The sequence below is a fragment of the Artibeus jamaicensis genome, unplaced genomic scaffold (genome assembly GCF_021234435.1).
Source record: "Artibeus jamaicensis isolate MK-2021 breed Jamaican fruit bat unplaced genomic scaffold, CSHL_Jam_final scaffold_916, whole genome shotgun sequence".
Taxonomy (NCBI): Eukaryota; Metazoa; Chordata; class Mammalia; order Chiroptera; family Phyllostomidae; genus Artibeus; species Artibeus jamaicensis.
Window position 1 is genome coordinate 26,891,103 of NW_026522059.1, and position 20,893 is coordinate 26,911,995.

The window sequence follows — 20,893 nt, forward strand, 5'->3', positions numbered from 1 at the left end:
AATGTTATTCTTTGGAATTGACAGTGTTATATAGACAGGCTATACAGTATACTTAGAACAAACAAGTTCTCAATTCAGTAAATTATTGGATACTTTTCTACCATGTTTGGAAATAAAATATCCCAAAGTGATCGTGCTCTTTATTAAGAGTAACGACTTTTGCTTCCAGTTTCACCTTTGGTTGTTTCCATTTGATAAGGGGGGGTTATCATCATAAGACTTAATTTTATCAATTTTGAGATTTAATTTAATAGAACTTTAATAAGCTTAAAATCTTTATTTTTAATATTTATTGATTACTTGCTATTTCATGGGCTCTATTATAAAATATTAACTTAATATATATTTTATTTTTGAAAACCCTGCTATTTAAAGAAATCTCCAATCTAGATGAACTGAAGGGGGGAATGTGGGTGGGGGGGCAGTGTGGAGGGGAGTGAGGGAGGGGAAATGGGACAACTGTAATAACAATCAATAAAATATATTTTAAAAAGAAAGAAAGAAATCTCCAATCTAGAGAGGAAAGTGGGCATGGACACAAACAGTACAACAGAATGAGAGGGAAAATAACTTATGTTAGTTGGATATGGAAGAGCTAGTCTTCAACCATTTTTTTTAAGACAGCTGATAAAATCTAGGCCCACTAGGGAGTTTATACATAATATACAGTATGCAAGTTACAAAACAATGAAAATTATGTTTTAAACCAAAAAAATGATTTGTGATGGAAATAGTGAGAAATGGGGCCTTGGTTGGGCCCCAGGGTCAAGGTTGATGCCAACTGTAAAGGGGGCTCTTGGGGGGGGGAATAGAAGGAAAATCCTCAGGGGTGTCAGAACAGTTTTAACAATTGTCACCTGATACTCAGTATATTGTTGGCTGTATTTTGGGGTGCTTTTACCATTTGACTTTTAATCTTTAGGAGTGATGTTTTGAATATGAAGTAAAACACTGATTTTCCAGGGATTATTTTGCTAGCATTAAGTATACAGAAGCAGGTGATTCCCTGAACTTGATTTAATTCAACAGTTTTTAGACCTACTTAGAGTTAGCCCTTTTACTCTGTTGATTTTTCAAGAAACAAACAAAACATTTTAGAACATTGCTGGTCTTCTGTCAGCACTAAGTTTTGTGCAAAAAGTTAAATGGTAAAGACTTATCTGTCATTAATGGGAAATGCATTCAATTAAGTGATGATGGGTCAGTCTTCTGTGATTCCATTCATGAAGTTAATTAAGCAGCTCTGTTCCTTCATACGTGTGTGACCTTATTCATAGAACACTTAAAATTTTACTTTCCTAGGCCAACATTGCACAAGATAGTGAGTTTAAAGTCAAAATGTCTGCTAATACTTACTAGTTAGCTCTTTACATTACCTGAGTTTTAGCATTTTTGATGGAGCACTTTCTAATTGGTTGGAAGCAAAGGATGGTTGCTATTGAAGGAAATGAAGCCATTCCAGCCACAAGAGGGAGTAAGAGACTAGTTTCCAAATTAACATCCCTATTGTAACAAAAACAGCCTGCATTTGTTCTAGAAATTTTTAGAAATCTAGGGAAGATAAAGGCTTGGTGGCTTTACAGAATAAAGCGAAAGTTCTGGGAAATTCCTCTTTGTGCACAAGGGAATTGTGCAAGACTAGAAATTTGAATTTTCTTTGATTTTTACAGGTCAAGGAACTGAAGCTTAGAGGTTCAGTGACTTCCCATTAGGTCATGCTATAAGCATTGATAATTTATGCCCCCTATGATAGTATTTACTTAATTATAGATTGAAACATTTACTCTGCTTATCATGTACAGTTATAGGAATGATGGGTCGGGGTTGTCAGAATAACTGGACTTTGTTTAATTTCATTAAAAGGGGTGATGACTACAGTTTCAGGCTATATTTTAGGGTTCTATATTTAAATGAAAATACCAAGAATTACATTTGAGGGCCCTTATGTGTTTTGTCACCATTTCCTTTTTAAGGACTGGATATATTTTTGTGCGTGATTTGTATGAAAGTGGAATATCTGTTTCTCCTAACCTCTCTCCCCATCTCTGTTCATGGGAGAGGGGCCATGGTAGTATAGTCAAGGACAGAAATAGATTATAGAGGCTTTAGTCTTTCCCACTCATATTTGGTGAGGTCAAGTTAAAGGAGACTGTTATCTCAGCTATATATTCAAATTACAGTCCATAAATGTTTCATTAGTGGTTGATTGCTTTGCTTTGATATTATGGGGCTATTTACTATTTGTTAATGACATTTTATATACACCTATCAAGTGTTGATCAAAATCAGTAAATTAATAAATAGTTGATAACATAAACTATGTAACCTCTGAATTTATTCACAAATTTATACCACTTTAATCTAATTCTGGTTCAGAATTCAATCCAGGATGACACTTTGCATTTCATTGTCATGTCTCCTTATTCTCTTTTATTCTGCACCTTTTTTTTTTTTTTCCAGTCTTTGCCTTTCATGATTTTGACACATTTCAACAGTGCTGGTCAGTTATTTTGTACAATGTTCCTCAATTTGTATTTGGTGATTCCTCATGATTAAATTTAGATCGTGCCTTTTGGGGAAAATTTTCTGGAATTGATATTGTGCCCTCCTTGGTGCATCATATTGGGAGACACACAATATATTCTTGTTACTTATCCAGATAGGACTTTAGATATCCCAGCTCTATAACTTGTAATTTTCCTCTGAAATACATTTTTCATTAGTTGGCTTCATGTATATTCTAGTTGGCAGGCCCAAATGATGACAGCACATAGTGCAATGATTTGAGTGCAAAGTGGCAAATGGCCATTAATTAAATTAATAGACAGTCCCTGATGTAACAGTAGTCTGAGTTAGGGATTTTTGACTTTACAATGGTGTAAAAGCAATATACATTTAGTAGAAACCATAGTTCGAATTTTGAATTTTGATCTTAAGACTAGTGGTGTGTGTGGTACAATACTCTAATGATGCTGGGCTTCAGCAGTGAGCCACAGCTTCTAATCAGGGATGCGATCATGAGGGTAACCAACACAGTACAAGGTGTACTGTGTCAGCAGTATTTTTTGGATATTGTGTTCTGAGCACATGTAGCATAGGCTAGGCTAAACTGGGATGTTCAGTAGGTTAGGCGTATTAAATGTATTTTCATCTTAACTTTTTTCAGCTTACAGTGGATTTATTTGGTATATGACCCCATTGTGTTGAGCGTCTGAGCAATAGTGGTAGGGTGGCAAGTGTTTAGTGTATTAGAGACAGTTTCCTGGAATAAAATTGGAAGGGAGATTTTGGAATTAATGCTATAGTGAAAAGAAGATTGAATGAGAGGGCAGGTTGCGATTTTGTATTTGAAACTCATACCAAAATCCAGGCCTTCTAAGTTGCAAATTTACTCTGCGTTGCTGCCTCAGACCTGTCCTCCCACCCTATCGCTGATGCCTGTTTGTCTCCCTTTGCCGCCTCCTTCAGGGTTACTACGTGGGATCCTGGGGCTTATCCAAGCATTCTGGAAGCATGTCAGGATACACCTAGTCTGCTGCTTGGCTGCTTTTTCTGAATATATGTGCTTACTATAGTATATGTAATTTTTGAGCAATTTCTTAAGTTTTATGAGAAGCAGAACTTCGAGTGTTTTTGTTCTCTAACATACAATATCAGCTTCAGTAATTTTTGTGTTTTATCTTAACCATTTAGAAGTTTGGTAGGATGATAACCCCTTGATAGTTTTCAGCAGGCTGACCTGAGATTTTTCTCTTTTACTCTCTTAAGATAGCTTTAAGTTTCCTGTTATATTTAAATGAAGCTGTTTAAATTATGCATGCATGTTATAGTTCAGCCTTGGGTTTAACATTTGAGTGCCTAACATGCAAAATGTATCTTTAAGGGGCCAATAAGTAGGGTAAGAATGCATATGTATGTGACAAGTTAGGGGCAAAATCCTAATTTTATTTTAAATTATACTTGTTTTGAATAATGATTTACATGTTAAAGAGAATAGGATATTAAGTAAAAAATTAAAACTCTGGACATTCCATCACCTGAGAGGTAATCTTGAATAGGCATTTTCATGTTTCGGAAATTTGCACTCTCTCCTTGAAGAACATATGAGTGGGATCATAACAAACTATCCTGTCATATCACTTTAAGGAAAAGAAATAGTATTTAATGATAAAATTCAAGCTTGAAACAAAAATGAGGATTTTAGAAAACTTGTATGTACCACCTTGATCTTGACAGATTTCTAAAAAAAAATTTATGAATATGAAGTGATCTTGAGACCAAAAAGTTATAAACCATGAATAGGGGGTATTCATTGTTACTACTAGGGTGTTTGTTGTTGTTTGTTTGTTTGTTTTGTAGAAAGGGTACTGTAGCTATTTATTTGATTAGTTTGGTGCTTGCAGGGGAAAAAATGGTTAGGTAGTGTGGTTCAGATTGGACTGTTGTACCCTCCAAAAGGATAACAAAGAACTTCTGTTCTCAATGCTTTCTGTATATTAACTCATTTAATCTTTACAACAATCTTGTGTTTCATATCTATTACTGTTACCTCCCTTTTACAAATGAGAAACTTGGGCCCAGAGAGATTCCAGAATTTAGTCAAAGTGACACAGCTAGTAAGCAGTGACTAGGATTTGAATTTGGGCAGTAAAGCAGTCTGTCTCCATAGTCTGTGCCCTTTACAAATATGTAAAAAGAATAAAGTATCTTTTTCCTTTGATACAGCTTAATCCTGTGTCTTTAAAAGAAAACCTTGTGTTGCAGTATTTCACTGCTCTTACTTAATCCAAAGTAAAGTATTACTGTTCAGAATCCTCTGTCTTATTGTATTCACATATACATAGAATACCAACTCTGTCAAGAGCTGTGATTGATGCTTTCTTGTTTATACTCTTAACTTAGACTTAATAGCTTTTGAAGTAGTTTTTATTTTAATCATTTTATAGATGAGAAAATTAAGGCTCTGAGTGATTAGCTTGCCTGAGATCTCAGAATTGATGAGAATGAAATTCAAAGTCTGCCTAATTTTAGAGTTTATACTGTTTTTCTTACACCAAGCTATTGCTCCAAGAAGTGCCACTGGTTCAGACAGCATTTTGGTGTTTCACATGATTTTTAGTCTAATTGTTACCTAAAGATTTGATGTTTTACGTTTCCTAATTTAGACTGTGATTGTACTAGAAAACCAGAGAAAGGTATTATTACTAGAATAGAGACAGATTTTCAGTTTATAAACCGTTCATTAGAAATAATTTGTTCATAATCAGGATTGGATGTTTAATTTCCTATCAGTGGAAATTAAACAGGCGGAGCCCATCCCTGGAAGGGCTGTCAAAACTAGATGGCCTGTCAGTTTATGTGGTGGTTTTTTCATTTTTATACACCCCAAGGCAAAGCATTGATGTTACATAGACCATCTTTGGATCAAGGCGTGTTTATAAAAATTATGGTTAATGTAGTCTGCCCTGGGTATTTTGACTGGCTTGAGGGTGAGAGGGAATCACTACTTGACCCCGAATATCTATTGTAGTGGATTGGCCAAAAAGTTTGTTACATTTTTTTCTGTAAAATAAGACATTTTTCATTTTCACCAATAACTTCATTCATTTGGTTATATTGAGTATGTTGGCTGTCTCCTGCTATTCCATCTATCTTTTGTGTTTGAGTTTCATTTTTACCTTTCTTGAAATTGTATGGCATAATACGCCAAAAATGTTGCTGCCTTCCATCTTCAGTGATAGAAATGAAGGTGGTTAAAATGGCTGTGCAGAAATCCACCAATTTTGATGTTTGTTAATTAAATTTTTTTGATTATTTATTTTTAGAGAGAGGGGAAGGGAAAGAAAGAGAGGGAGAGAAGCATCAATGTGTGGTTGCCTCCTATGTGCCCCCCCCCCCCCCCCCCCACTGGGGACCCAACTTACAACCCAGATATATGCCCTGACTAGGAATTGAATCAGTGACCTTCTGGTTCACAGGCTGGCAATCCACTGAGCCACACCAGCCAGGGCTGATTAAGTACTTTTTCAAATGCACACTGATACAACAGCTGTCACAATACAGTCTAACAAAATCGTTTCTAATAATTTAAAGACAGCTAAGCACTATTACAGCCATAGGAAAATGTTAAGGGACTTTTTGGCCAACCCATTATCAGTGTGGCAGAGGAAAATCTATTATCACTAATACCCATTATCTCAAGCATCACATAATTTTCTTTTACCTGTTGATTAGACTAAGGTTCAGTGCCCTATCTTCCAAATCATGTGTTTAGCTCTATGTTATGAACCATTTACAGAGAGGAATTGGATATGGGCTTTGAAATATGTATCAACTCTAATTCAACAAATTAATCTTAAGTAGTTTTGAAAATGTTAGCCACTATATCTTTGAAAGACAGTGACTGTGTTTTGTTTTGTTTTGTTTAGTTTTTTAATATTTTATTTATTTTTAGAGAGAGGGGAAGGGAAGGAGAAAGAGTGGGAGAGAAACATCAATGTATGGTTGCCCCCTATGTGTCCCCCGCTGGGAACTGGTCCGCAACCCAGGCATGTGCCCTGACTGGGAATTGAACCTCGATACTTTGGTTCACAGGCCCACACTCAATCCACTGAGCTATGCCAGCCAGGGTGTGACTGTGTTTTTTAAAAAAAAAAAGTTTAAATTGCTTTAGAAAATACTGTGAGGTTTTAAGTCAAATTACATTTCAGCAAGATTAATACTGATAAACTTTGTAGTTTCAGTTCCTGATGAAGTTTGTAGCTTCAGATGAATCTTTGTAGATTCATACTGATGTAGCTTTGTAGCTTCTGCGTGAGTGTAAGATGTGTATAAATACTCTTTGACTTAACCTTTTCCATTGTAAATTAACATTTGGATTAGAAAGTTAATGTACAATATTAAATGAATAATCTTACAAATGGAAGGGACATCAGTAGTCAGCCTAGCCTTTTTTGAAGTTGTGACAGGCCTTATCCACATTCCTTACAGAAACTCTGTCCCTTTTAAATTCAGATTTTTAGTGTCCCAGAGTCAACATTGCATTCGTTGTGCATCTTGAAAATAGCTATTAGTCCTTCCTCTCTCTTCCATTTTCTATTTTGTTTGCTTCCAGTTTTTGTTCTCATCACTGCTGCTTTCTGATAAGTAGTGTTTTCTTTTTTTCCCCTTTCTTTTTATTCTGCCTATATTTGCCTCTTCTTTTTTTCTGGCTTCCAAATCCAGAGAATTGAACTTTTATTTTTTCTTTGGTCAGTTTGACAAATTAACATACTCAGCTACCTGTTTAGTGTTACAATTATCTTAATTCAATGAGCTCTTTATCTTCCATATCTTTCATTACAGTTTAATGAGGCCATCTGGTTTATGAATATTCTCTACAGAATATTCAAGTGATTCTTTTCATTTTCTCATTAAAATCTCTATGAGAAGAGTGGAACTCACTATTCACCTGGGTGGCACCTATTCCAAGCTTGGACCATTTATACAAGTTTTCTCATCATATCTGCCTGCCTCTTGCTGAACTTAACTAATCTTGTCTTCTGGAGTCATTCATGCACAGTTTTTCTATCCTTGTGACAGTTTATAATTTTCTTATCATTCTTGCTTTTTTTCCTGGATACTCTCCAGTTTGAAAGTATCCTATCTTGACTGTCTTGGTACATTTAAAAAACAACAACAATACACTGTAGATTTGGTGTCTTATGCCCAGTGTAGAACAGAATCATTTTCTTTAACTTCCTTCCTAATTTTATTAATATCTTGAGATCACATCCTTTTTAGTAGATGTATGACTCAGAGAAAATGTAAGAAGGGTAGTACAGGTCAGATTGTCTAGTTGGAATTGTATCTTCACAAGTTAACTGTGGTTTTAAATGGTGCATTATACTGCCTTTTATATGATAGAGATCATTGTAGTTTCTGCCTCATAGGTAAAGTTATGGAAGGGTCAAATTAAATCCATTAAAATGCTTAATTAAAGTGTCAAAAAATGTCGTGTTTGTTATTGAAATAATGTTATGATTATTTTCCTGATTCGTGTTTTGCATTACAAACCAATCCAAACATAGTGACTAAAACAGTGATGTATTCTTGTGATTCTGGGCTTGCCTAGAATCTGTTGGCCGTTCTTCACATAGTATTGGTTGTGGTCACTCATTGCTCTGCATTCACCTGGGGCTGAAACAACCAAGTGGCTTTACTTGATAACATCTACCATGACTGGAACTGACTTTGGTCTCTCTCTCCGGCAGAGTACCAGTAATTTGATTTTTTGTATGCTGGCTCAGCTGTCCCAAAGAGGGGAAGTTGCCAGTCCTCTTAAGGGTTAGGCCCAGAACTGGAACTGCAGTCACTTTTGTTTGTCAAAGCAAGTCAACAAAGTAAGCCCCCATCTCTGGGGAAAAGAAATAAATTCTACCTCTTGACAGGAGGAGGCATGGCATTATTACAAGTACGTGACCAGGTCGACAAGGGAAGTGGTGGATGCCATCTTTGGAGACAGCCTACCACAATTCTTTTTTCATACTTAGCCCTCTGAACCAACGTGTTAGTCCCTTCAATCTTGAATCCAGTCTTTATTGTTTTTATTTCTCAAGCCGTAATAGTTCTTAGCTTTATGTAATTGGAAGATTTGATTGATAGAAGTATGCCGTTTACCCTCTCTCAACTTCTTTTATTTTTAACAGTTTAATTGATGTATAATTGATATACAAGAACTATACACATTTAATATATACAATTCGATGAGTTTATTGTCTCAGTTTTTTTAAGAAAAGTATTTTCCACTTACAGTTTGCATTGAGTATTATTTTGTATTGGTTTCGGGTGTATGGGGTAGTGATTTGGAAGTCTCACTCTACAAAGTGACATCCCCTCCCTCCAGCCTCCCCATCCCTGGTCAACTTACTACAGTGAGCATTTCAACCAGAAACATTTGCCATGATTGATACTTGGTCCTTTTGCCCATAATTAGGCCAGTGTGCAGCCTAACTATTGTTACCTCAACCTTCTGGGTTAATAGATTTAAAGTTGTTTTTGTTGCCATTATTCTTCTAATCAGATGTAATAGCTAATTTAGTGTTCACCTAAGGGGGGGAGATGTACTTAACTGCTATTTTAAAAATACTCTGTGTGAGTTTACCTTTATATAAAACAACATTTTTAGGGGTACAACATTTACTACTCATAAAAGATGGATTGCTAATTCTCATAACATTAATTGGCACCATTTCTAAATACCTTTACAAGTTTTCTGATGTACACTTTAAAGTTTTACATCTTTTAAATGATTTGACCCTTAACCACCTGCATGTTTGGTGGCCTGCATCTTTACACATACAGGGTGGGTTGATGTAATTGAAAAGTGAAGGACATGACTAAGTAGTATTATTCTTAGTTTCGGTTGTCTTCCCTGCTAGACCACTTATCCACAAACTAGAGACTACCTTGCTCACCATTATTTTCTCAGTGCCTAGCACAGTGGCATTTAGTATTTGGAGAATAAATGAATATACAAAATGTTGAAGCTGTAAAATACGAATAGGAATGCCTGGGTAGAGAATGGATTTCATGGCTGGGCTTAGCTATTATTAGTTGTTTTATTTGAAAATATAACCACTATTGTAATATCTTAAATATTTGTACTGAGCCAGAGAGCAGTTCACAATCGAAATGTATATGAAGACTTCTTTAAATTTCTGTATCTTTTCCCATTACTTAATTTGAAGTTATTTTTGGATTCTAATGAATCACATTACATTGTTTCTTTGTTACACTTTATAATTGAATTTTTAGCTTAGCCAATCAAAAAAGAATTTGCCCTTAAAAGTGTGGAGTTGCCACAGTTTAAAGTTAGAGTGATTCCAAAACCACTGTGCTATACCACTCCCATAGTCGAGTGAATAATGTTAGTTACCTTTAAAGGGCCTGCTAGTTTGTTTAAGTGAAAAAAATCTGCTTATTGTATTAAATGGAACTATCTTCTGTTGTTCAAGGCAGATCCCCAAAGAGCATGTTCAGAGGTCAAAATACTCTTCAGCTAAGAGGTCTTTGAATATGAAGGCACTAGTCAGAGTGCTTGTCTGGTTTCAGACCAGTAGTTTTAAATACTGGTTAATCACAGGAGACATTTCAGGTTGACCTTTGTCACCTTCGTTTTCTTTTTTATAATACACTGCAGCTTAGTCCTACTGCCAGCTTGGCCACTACTCACTTCGTCTGGGTGTCTGTAGCTTACTTACCTTATACACAGGAGGGAGAAGGTGAATTAAAGCCTATTCACGCACTCACCACTGCAACAAAGCAATGGGCTAAACACAAAGTTAGAGTTATTTAAAAAGCATTTTATATTATATTGCATATTAAGAGTAAGTACCAGAAAAACAGAAGCCAAGAATTTTCAGTACCTTTTTTCCTTGTAAAATTGACTTGTTTGGTCTGAGCCCAGTTGAGGATTGACTTTCACCTCGATTCTGAAAGCATAGTTAGTAAGGGGGAATGAGTGGTGAGAGTCTTCTGTTTTGTTTAAACATTTTTCTAATTCTACAAATGGAATTATATTTTCCCTTTAAGAGAAAAGAATCGCTATTTTATTATTTCTCACCCTAATATGATTATCTCATTATCCTTAAATCAATTATAGAATATACCTACTGGTATGTTAGGATTAAAATTAGTTTAGATTGTTTTTCAGTTAGAAGTTTTATCTGTTAGAATTGATTCATAAACATGTATCTTATAGCTAAGAATCCCTTAAATGAAATTAAAGGTTTACTCTTCAGAACTATAATTTTCAAAATTCGGCTGTCGTCTTAGTTAAGAAAAGTAAAACTTTTACTTTGAAGATCTTTACCTGTTGTGAGGTGTTCCTTGAATTGTGTTACAAATGAAGTTAATTTTATTGTTTTCTCTGTAATGGATTTTGGTGGTTTCTGTTAGTTTCTGCTTAAGTCATACTCCTCTAGAGTCCCAAGAGATTAATCTCATGTTTTTTCCTTTCTAACGTTATGACAACTTTGAAAATGGAGAGCTTGTCAGCTTGTTAGAAAATATGAACTATTATTGAAGCATGAAGTCTATATTGGCATGTAAATACATTGCACTATGGGAGGGGGGTAATACTCAAATGTTTGAAACTTGAGTAATAAACTGAATACACCTCAAATTTTAGGTGTTGCTGTCTAAAGCATTCTGCTTTTAAGCCACAAATTCATGAGTCTGCTGCATTCAACTACTGTATTACTGGCGATGACTATATTAAAAATATATGACTTTAGCTATTATACTCTTACGAAATGCAGGTTCTTTTCGTTTGGTGAGTGTTTTATTCTTATTATGACTTTCTTTTCTTCCCAAGTCTCTCTTGGAAAAGTTCTTGATTCCCAATGCTTCACAAGCAGAGAGCAAAGTCTTCTATTTGAAAATGAAAGGAGACTACTACCGCTACTTGGCTGAGGTTGCTGCTGGGGACGACAAGAAAGGTATGCTGTGTTTCTAACCTGTTTGTTGAACTTGTATAATAACATTATGGAGGTGGTCTCTTTCTGAAGTATATGCAGGGGTTTTTTGTTGTGGCTTTTTTATTTTTAAAGATATTGTTTATATTTTTTAGAGAGGGGAAAGGATAGAGAAGGACAGGGAGAGAAACATCAGTGTGCGAGAGACACATCAATTGGTTGCTGCTTACATGCCCCCCACTGGGGACCTGGCCTGAGACCCAGGCATGTGCCCTGGCTGGGAAGTGAATGAGCAAATTTTTGGTTCACAGGCATGTACTCAATCCACTGAGTCACATCAGGCAGGGCTTTTTTGTTGCTTTTTAATTGCTCAGAGCACTAAATGAAGAACAGTATGCACTTTCTCTCTCTCCCCCCTCTTTTTTTTTTAAGTCCTGAGGCTGTATATTTGCTGCCTAATATTGGTATCCTAAAGTATATGCTTGCAGAAAAGCCAATTGTGTATATGAATGTTTTATCATAATTTTAAGAATCAACGGTCAGTGTACAGCAGTGCAAATTGATAAAAGATAATACTGAGATGATTATAGAGTCATCTTTTTTCAAATATGTCTTATTATGTTATTACAGTTCCATTTTCCCCCTTTACTCCCCTCTGCCCTGTACATTCCCTCCCACCCACATTCTCCCCCCACCTTTATTTCATGTCCATGGGTTTGTACATATAAATTCTTTGGCTTCTACATTTCCTATACTATTCTTACCCTCCTCTTTTCTATTTTCCACCTACCATCTATGCTACTACTCTCTACCTTCCCCCCCCCCCCCCCCCAAGTTCCCCTGTTGCTAACCCTCCATGTGATCTCCATTTCTGTTCCTGTTCTAGCTGTCTGCTTGGTTTGCTTTTGTTTTAGGTGTGGTTCTTAATAACTGTGAGTTTGCTGTCATCTTACTGTTCATCTTTTTTATCTTCTTTTTCTTAGATAAATCCCTTTAACATTTCATATAATAAGGGCTTGGTGACAGTGAACTCCTTGAACTTGACCTTATCTGAGAAGCACTTTATCTGCCCTTCCATTCTAAATGTAAGCTTTGATGGATAGAGCAATCTTGAATGTAGGTCCTTCCCTATCGTGACTTGGAATATTTTTTCCAGCCCCTTGTTGCCTGTAAGGTCTCTTTTGAGAAATCAGCTGATAGTCTTATGGGAACTCTTTTGTAGGTAACTGTCTCCTTTTCTCTTGCTGCTTCTAGGATTCTCTCCTTAATTTTAATTTTGGGTGTTGTAATTATGATGTGCCTTGGTATGTCCAACACCAAGGTCCTTGGGTCCAACTTCTTTGGGACTTTCTGAGGTTCCTGGACTTCCAGGAAGTCTATTTCCTTTGCCAGATTGGGGAAGTTTTCCTTTATTATTTGTTCAAATAACTTTTCCACTTGGTGCTCTTCCTCTTCTTCTGATACCCCTATAATTCAGATGTTCGAACATTTAAAGATGTCCTGGAGGTTCCTAAGCCTCTCTTCGTTTTTTAAAAATTAGTGTTTCTTCATTCTTTTCTGGTTGAATATTTCTTTTTTCCTTCTGGTGGTCCATACCTTTGATTTGAGTCCCAGTTTCCTTCCTGTCACTATTGGTTCCCTGTACATTTTCCTTTATTTCACTTAGCGGCGTGGCCTTCATTTTTTCATCTAATATGCAACCAAATTCGAACCAATTCTGTGAGCATTCTGTTTACCAGTGTTTTGAACTGTGCATCTGACAGGTTGGCTCTCTCTTTATTGCTTAGTTGTATTTTTTCTGGAGCTTTGATCTGTTCTTATATTTGGGCCATTCTTTTTTGTCTCCACATGCCTTTTACGTAGTGAGAGGGAAGGAGCCTTAGGTATTATTCACCTGGGCGGGGTAACCCATGTTGCTTTGTTGTGACACTGGGGAAGGGGTCCAAGAAGGAACAATGATAGATTCCCTTTTTCCTTGACATTGACCAATAGCTAGTATGGTGGTCTGAAAGAAACTTATTTTTTAAATTTTTAAATTAAAGAACTTCATTCAGTTAAGGTTGCTAAAGCTTAATATTTTGTAGGAGGATATCACTGGATGTTAAAGGTTTGGCTTGAGAGATGAAAGTGAAGTGCACGTTTTATCAGTACATTTTGATGTGTTTTATTATCCAGGGATTGTGGATCAGTCACAACAAGCGTACCAAGAAGCTTTTGAAATCAGCAAAAAGGAAATGCAGCCAACACATCCTATCAGATTGGGTCTGGCCCTTAACTTCTCTGTGTTCTATTATGAGATTCTGAACTCCCCGGAGAAAGCCTGCTCTCTTGCAAAGACAGTATGTATTTTACCTGTTATATGGAAATATAGTGATCTTCATTATTTGGGCACTGAAATGTACTTTTTTCAATCATAGGCTTTTGATGAAGCCATTGCTGAACTTGATACATTAAGTGAAGAGTCATACAAAGACAGCACGCTAATAATGCAATTACTGAGAGACAACTTGACAGTAAGTACATAATAGCATCACTAATGGTTAATCTGGTTGAAGAGGTGTTACTGTATAGATTACTACAAGGAATATTGTTGGTCTTTTTGTTTCTTTGTTTAAATTAAATATCCTATCTGCTATTAAGACTGGCGGGGAAAAAAAAAACAACTTACATACAGAAACTGAAATATTAGACCAAGAACTAAAAATTTACAGTTTCATTAAATTTACAGTTTCAGTAACTTAAATATATATTGTTAAAATAATTTTGTATGGGTTTGATTCCCAGTAAGGGTACATACCTAAGTGCAGATTTGATCCCTGGTACAGGAAATAGCCAGTCGGTGTTTCTCTTTAAAAATTAATAAACATGCCCGCAAGTGAAGACTAATAATAATAAATAAAAATAATTTTGTAATTCATGGTTTTCAACTTTTAAACCTGTAGGCCATTTTATTTTCTGTTCCAGTCTAGGTGGTTCTTCTCCCCACCCCACCCCCATTTTAGTCACAGAAGAGTTTGACTTTTAGCATCAGTAAATGTACTGAAGTTCTAGTTTTCTTGACTGTAAATAACCTCCATATTTATATAGCTATGGTAGGGGGTTAATAACTTCACTTTCAAAATTTAAGGTACTCTGAAGAATCCAGATAGAAATCTATTTTGTCTAGTCTCTTTAAAAAAGGTCTTAATTGTCTGTGGTATACTCCAGATGAAAAAAGGACCACATTGCTATTATCTCACTGAATTGACAGTAGTTCCTTAATTACGTCAAATGTCTCAATAGTGTTCAAATTGAAGTTATCTCTATTTTTCATAAAGTCTACACATCGCAGTTTGTTGATGGATTTCTTTGGTCCCATGGGTTTTCCCATTCTCCTTCAGATAAATATTAAATTTAAATTAAAGTTTGGTGGAAAAGTTATCAAGTATCTGCTGTGTGCCAGGTGTAAATGGCTAGGAACGGAGATTATATCGTGTAGGGCTACTGGTTTGTATTCGCTTTTTTAATAGTTTTTGGTATTTTCCTTGTTTGAAGTGGTAAGATAATTGTCATTCTAAAAGAAAAGTTAGAACCTGAGACCTGGTTACTATGTTGTATTATCATCACTTTTTGAGAGGGCCTGATCTGAAGTATACTTTCAGTTGACTTTAGGAATCAGTATAGCATAAAGAACATTTTGTAACAAATGAGTGAGAAGAAGACTTAAGGTTCTGAGTCTGTCTGTACTTACTGTGTGTCTTCTGTGAGCGATGGCAGTACCATCTCTTACCACCACAGGTTGATTTGATCTGTCATCTGTCAAGTAAGGAATTTTTTCCGAAACCCCCTAGTACTTGAGTTGGGATCTGATTGACCAGATATTGTCAACATGAACTCTAGGAAGAATATCTTGCATCAGATTTTTTCGTGCTCATAGATAAAAATAATCTCCTTGAAGGTTATACCTGGAAAGATACTAGAAGACAATTTCATTTTATCTTACAAAAATTCCCTCTTTAATGGGAGCACACAGGTTTTCAGAAGTCAGTTAACTAACTGAGTGACCTTGGAAGAAGTTTCATTCTCAGGCCAGACATACATTTAATTAATAAAACCAATGAGTGATTTGGGAGCTAGAAGAATATTGAGATTTTTCCCCACTTAGTTTTTCAGTGTATAAGCAATATAAAATTTAAAGTCATCTTGAATTAATTTTTATAATTACCTCTAAAATTATATAATGACAAGGCTTATAAAACATTAATATTTGAAGCAGCTTAAATAATTTTTTACCCTGCTGGAAAATCTGTAACATTAATGAAAAATTAATCAAATCCATAATTCTACCACTATGAGACCAGTTTTTACCTCTTAGAAGATTTGGTTCTGATCATACTGGTTTGTGTTCAACTTTATTTTAAATCAAATTCATAAAATATATTTTTCTAAGTGTAAATTATTAGAAAAGCTAAATTTGTATTTTAGTTCATTATCCTGGTTCTTGAATTTCATGAAGTGTGGGACTCGCTTTGGAGTGGGAGTCTGCATTCTCCAGGGGAAGCATTCTGGTTTCATTGCACTAGGCTCTTACATCCGTCTCTCAGGACGGTCGTCTGTTCTGATAACTCCTGTTTTCTCTTTACTTTCTATGAATAACCAAGAGTTTCCCATATTTGATTTTGTTATTTGAAGACATCTCTGCTTACCATACTTACAAAATAATTAGGGAGCAAATAAACGTATTATATTGAGGTATTTGTATCTTGAAATTATCTTAAATACTGCTTTTTTTTTTTTTTTTTTAAATTTAAAGAAACCTAAACAAAAACCATGATTGCATTCTGGTACCTTGGCATAATTATTCCGGTGGGTTCCCCCCCGCCAAAAAAAAACTGAAAACATGCTGAAAAATTATTTCTTCTTCTCTCCCCCCCCCCTTCCTTTTTTTTAACCAGTTGTGGACATCGGATACCCAAGGAGATGAAGCTGAAGCAGGAGAAGGAGGAGAAAATTAACCGGCCTTCAGACTTTTGTCTGCCTCATTTTCAATTTACACAGTAGACCATTGTCATCCATGCTGTCCCACAAATAGTTCTTTGTTTACGATTTATGACAGGTTTATGTTACTTCTATTTGAATTTCTATATTTCCCATGTGGTTTTTATGTTTAATATTAGGGGAGTAGAGCCAGTTAATATTTAGGGAGTTATGTTTTCATCTTGAGGTGGCCAATATGGGGATGTGGAATTTTTATACAAGTTATAAATGTTTGGCGTAGTACTTTTGGTACATTGTGGCTTCACAAGAGCCAGTGCTAAAATTGCTTCCATGTTATCTAAGCAAAGAAAACTGCCTACATATTGGTTTGTCCTGGTGGGGAATAAAAGGGATCATTGGTTCCAGTCACAGGTGTAGTTGTTGTGGGTACTTCAAAGTTCTGGAGCACTTAGAGGGCTGTAGTAGAAATGGCTGCCCCACAGGTGATGCGTGTGGACCATGTGCGTACCTGTGGGGTACTCGGTCTCTGTGTGCACGCCTTCAACTACAGCTGCAGGACTGTTCCTTAGTTGTGACCCAGCTTACTCTGGATAAGGGCAGAAACGGTTCACATTCCATTGTTTGTAAAGTTACCTGCTGTTTGCTTTCATTATTTTTGCTACACTCATTTTATTTGTATTTAAATGTTTTAGGCAACCGAAGAACAAATGTACAAGTAAAGATGCAGTAAAATTAATTGCTTGGTATTCATTACTGTGTGTGTATCAAGCATAGCAGTAAAACAAACAAAAACCCATGTATTTAACTTTTTTTAGGTTTTTTTGTTTTGTTGGTTTTTTTTCTTTTTTGGGGGGGTGTTTGTTTTTTTGTTTTGTTTTGTTTTTTGGTTTTTTGATACTTGCCTAACATGCATGTGCTGTAAAAATAGTTAACAGGGAAATAACTTGAGATGATGGCTAGCTTTGTTAATGTCTTATGAAATTTTCATGAACAATCTAAGCATAATTGTTAAGAACACGTGTATTAAGTTCATGTAAGTGGAATAAAAGTTTTATGAATGGACTTTTCAACTACTTCTCTACAGCTTTTCATGTAAATTAGTCTTTTGGTTCTAAAACTTCTCTCAAGGAAATTGTACATTTTTGGAAATTTATTCCTTATTCCCTCTTGGCAGCTAGTGGGCTTTACCAAGTTTGAGTACAAAGTTTATCGTGACAACAAAATACTACTAGAACTACTGTCCCCAACCATGTCCCGTGCTCCCTTCCCCCGCCCCACAACCCCCTGAGGGAAAAGAGAGTTTTGGGGTTTTTGTTTTGTTTTTAAGAGGCGGGGTTGACTGGGGGAAAAAGGTAATGTGTTTGTTCCATTTAAAATTTTAGTACATGGCTTTTTGTAGCTTTGGAAGTCACAATGTTCTTGGCCCATCGTGACATTGGGTAGTGTTAACTGTAAGTTTTGTGCTTCCAAATCACTTTTGTTTCTAAGAAGTTCTTGATACTCTTACAGCCCGCCTTTCTATTTGTTGGGTGCACAGGATTACCTTTTTTTAGCCTTTTGTCTCGTCAGCACCCATCCCTACATGGTGGCTGTGTACTTGGGGGAAAGGCCGCATGATCTTTCTGGCTCCGCTCAGTGTCCAAGGACACCCTGCTTCCTTCGCTTGCACCCCACGCACTATTTCCCTCGCCCTCCTCACTGCAGCAGGTCTCCTTCGTTGATGAGGTGGTTTTACCTCCTTGTAAAACTGCCACCCTGAAAGGTCTGTCATTGGCTGCTTTAAAATCCTCCTCCTTCCTCTCTTCTTTTAATAACGGCGCTAAGTTATACTCAAAGCTCACCCTACAGACTATTTCTTCAGTACCGTGGAAAACACCAAACAAAAATACCATTTTAAAAGAGGTGTATTTTTTGTTTGTTTTAGAATGTAAGCTCCTCAAGAGCAGGGACAATGTTTTCTTGTATGTTCTATTGTGCCTAGTACACTGTAAATGCTCAATAAATCATTGATGATGGGAGGCAGTGAGTCTTGGTAATAAGGGTGAGAAACCAAAATCCCAAATATTATTCTATTGCTTGTTTTATTACAACCTCAGATTAACTGGGAAATATCAGCCCTTTAGGACAATTGTCTCAAATATTACATTCAAATAAAAGTGCAATGGAAGCCTTGGGGCCCTCCTTTTCAAGGAGAAAATAACTCGTGCATTTGGGACAACATCATAATACATCTTCACTTGCAGCTCTTTTTTCTTACTGATTTCTTCTGACCCCCAAGGACATGAAATAACCCATAGTTTAGGAGAAGTAAGCGAAACTGAGGAGATGGATCTTGTTAAGTAAATGATAAGTAAAATCCGAACCTTGTCACGTTCGCCTATTTTATGTGTGTCAGTCATCTATTAAACTAGTTTGATTCTGAAATAAATTGTGATAATGCTTCATAATAGGTGTTCACATGTTTCTACGTAGTAGTTCCCAATAGATGATTCCAACCTGGGATTTTTTTTTTGCCTTGGATTTGAAAAATAAAATTTTTGTAATTTATTTCTTTAATTGTCCCAAATTCAGGCTTCATGTCTGTTTTTGTCAATATAACATGTAGCTTTAGGAGTTTGGGGGATTTGACAATATGTATGTGTGTGTGTAGTATTGGAATTGTTAAGAAGTGCACATGTATACTCACTTGAGAGTTGTCCTTTGAGAGTAGAGCAGCAGTGTGATCAGCTGAAAGTATTGCTTTGCTGCAGCCCTAGTCTAGGTCTTGGCTTTTTAAATGGCTGTTACTTTGTGCTGTAAAGATCATGGAAATGGGGGGGGGGGGGAATGGGATGGTAAAATAGGATTAAAAGTTGTCAAGTGGTTTATTTAACTCTAGGGGCTCAACTTTTTTTTCTGTCTTCCCTCCAAAATAGTCGTCAGTCCTGCCATGGCCCAAAGCATATTTTAAAATTAGTCAAAGCCAAGTTGGAGCCTACAATCTTAGATTATTTGTGGTATATCTCAACTTGAGAGTGAAATCTTGGTTGAATAAATTGGAAACTATACGGTAGTGAGATGTTTAAAAATGTACTTTCACAGACTTAATGCAGATCCAAGGAGTTGGGAGGTTTTTCCAGCAGCAGCAGCAGCAGTATTTAAATGGTTTATATTATCTCCCTTAGGGGAGAATGGTGCTTTATTTGGATGCAAGTGTGTCATAGAGTCACTGCGTGAGAGCCTACAATATGTTAGGGGCTCTCTGACTGGTGCTGTGTGCCCAGAGATAAGTCTTACATGTTTCTGAGGGTGACCCACCTTTTGGCATCTCTGGGCCACACATTAAATACATTGCGACATGTAATCACAAAAGAAATTTCAAATGTTTTAAGTTTACAGTTTTGTGTTGGGCCGCATTTACAGGCATCCTGGGCCCATGGGGTGGACACCTCTGCTGGGAAAAGGTCAGATCTCACATGGTCTGTGACATTCTGTCGTGCCACACGGAATTACTGTGGTGGGATGGAAATATTTACACTTAAGTTGGTGGCTGAGACTGGGGACCCATTAAATAGCTGGGTTTGATCCTTTTCTAAAAGTGAAATTACGTAAGTAATTTTGTTATCTTCAGTGTGTCTTATAGCAGTCAAAATCGAATTGGTTAACTCCAGCTCTCCTTTTAAAAGAAGACTAGTAACCAAAAATTAAGATACTTCTGGGTCTAGGTAGGTGTATACAGAAACTTCACAACAGGCTTCTAAGGATGGTGGTGTACTCTTGGGTGACAAAATGGTGTTCAAGAATCCATCACAACAGATCTGCTTTTAAAACCTGAAAACTACTGACCTTAAAAGATGTGTGTATATCCAAATCTGCTTACACTAACCTGGATCCTTGGAAGTCTCTGTTATATACGACTGTCAACCCCCATATGCTTCAGAACTTAAAAAAATGCTATTAGGTTAAACAAGGAATAAATCATACCCTAAGCTAAGGTATAATGGCCATTTGGGTAAAATTATAATGTATGGGAAGGATTTCTTTCTGCTTTTCCTCAAGTTTATATTAGATGTCAGAAGACTGCCATCTGGTTTTAGACTAGCTGGAAAGCTAAAACATTCAAAATGGGAAATGAGTCTGAACAGTCAATCCAAAAATACAGGTCCAAAAGTGGAAGTTGGCAAAGATCAAAAGGTTTAAAACACCGTGCTGAGGAGGAGAAAGCAGCTTTGGACACTACTGGTGAGGAATCATTACCTTGCAGGATAGCTGGACAGTACCTTTGATTTCAAAAGTACGTGGCCCGGAGTCCAACTTTCAGCAGGCATCCTACATTATACAAGTACTAGGTGTAGCATTGTTAAGTAATGCGCGCCTGTAGAGCCCCTGCAGCTCCACCAGTACGTCGAACACTACACAGCCATAAAAAGAGGAAGCTCTTTAATAAAAAACCTACAAAATGTTAAGTAAAAGAATCTAAT

The 20,893-nt window shown here is 36.3% G+C and overlaps 1 protein-coding gene across 2 annotated transcripts in view; it reads left to right on the forward strand.

Annotated features, from left to right (window-relative positions):
- The window catches only part of YWHAZ (tyrosine 3-monooxygenase/tryptophan 5-monooxygenase activation protein zeta), a 28,507-nt gene extending 11,004 nt beyond the window's left edge, over positions 1 to 17,503 (forward strand). For both annotated transcript variants that reach the window (XM_037133358.2, XM_037133359.2), the window contains exons 3-6: positions 11,357 to 11,480; positions 13,632 to 13,795; positions 13,874 to 13,969; positions 16,391 to 17,503. In XM_037133358.2, the coding sequence (XP_036989253.1) occupies positions 11,357 to 11,480; positions 13,632 to 13,795; positions 13,874 to 13,969; positions 16,391 to 16,450 (444 nt within the window). In that variant the 3' untranslated portion in view covers positions 16,451 to 17,503. The remainder of the gene's footprint in view (positions 1 to 11,356; positions 11,481 to 13,631; positions 13,796 to 13,873; positions 13,970 to 16,390) is intronic.
- The last annotated feature ends 3,390 nt before the right edge of the window (positions 17,504 to 20,893 follow it).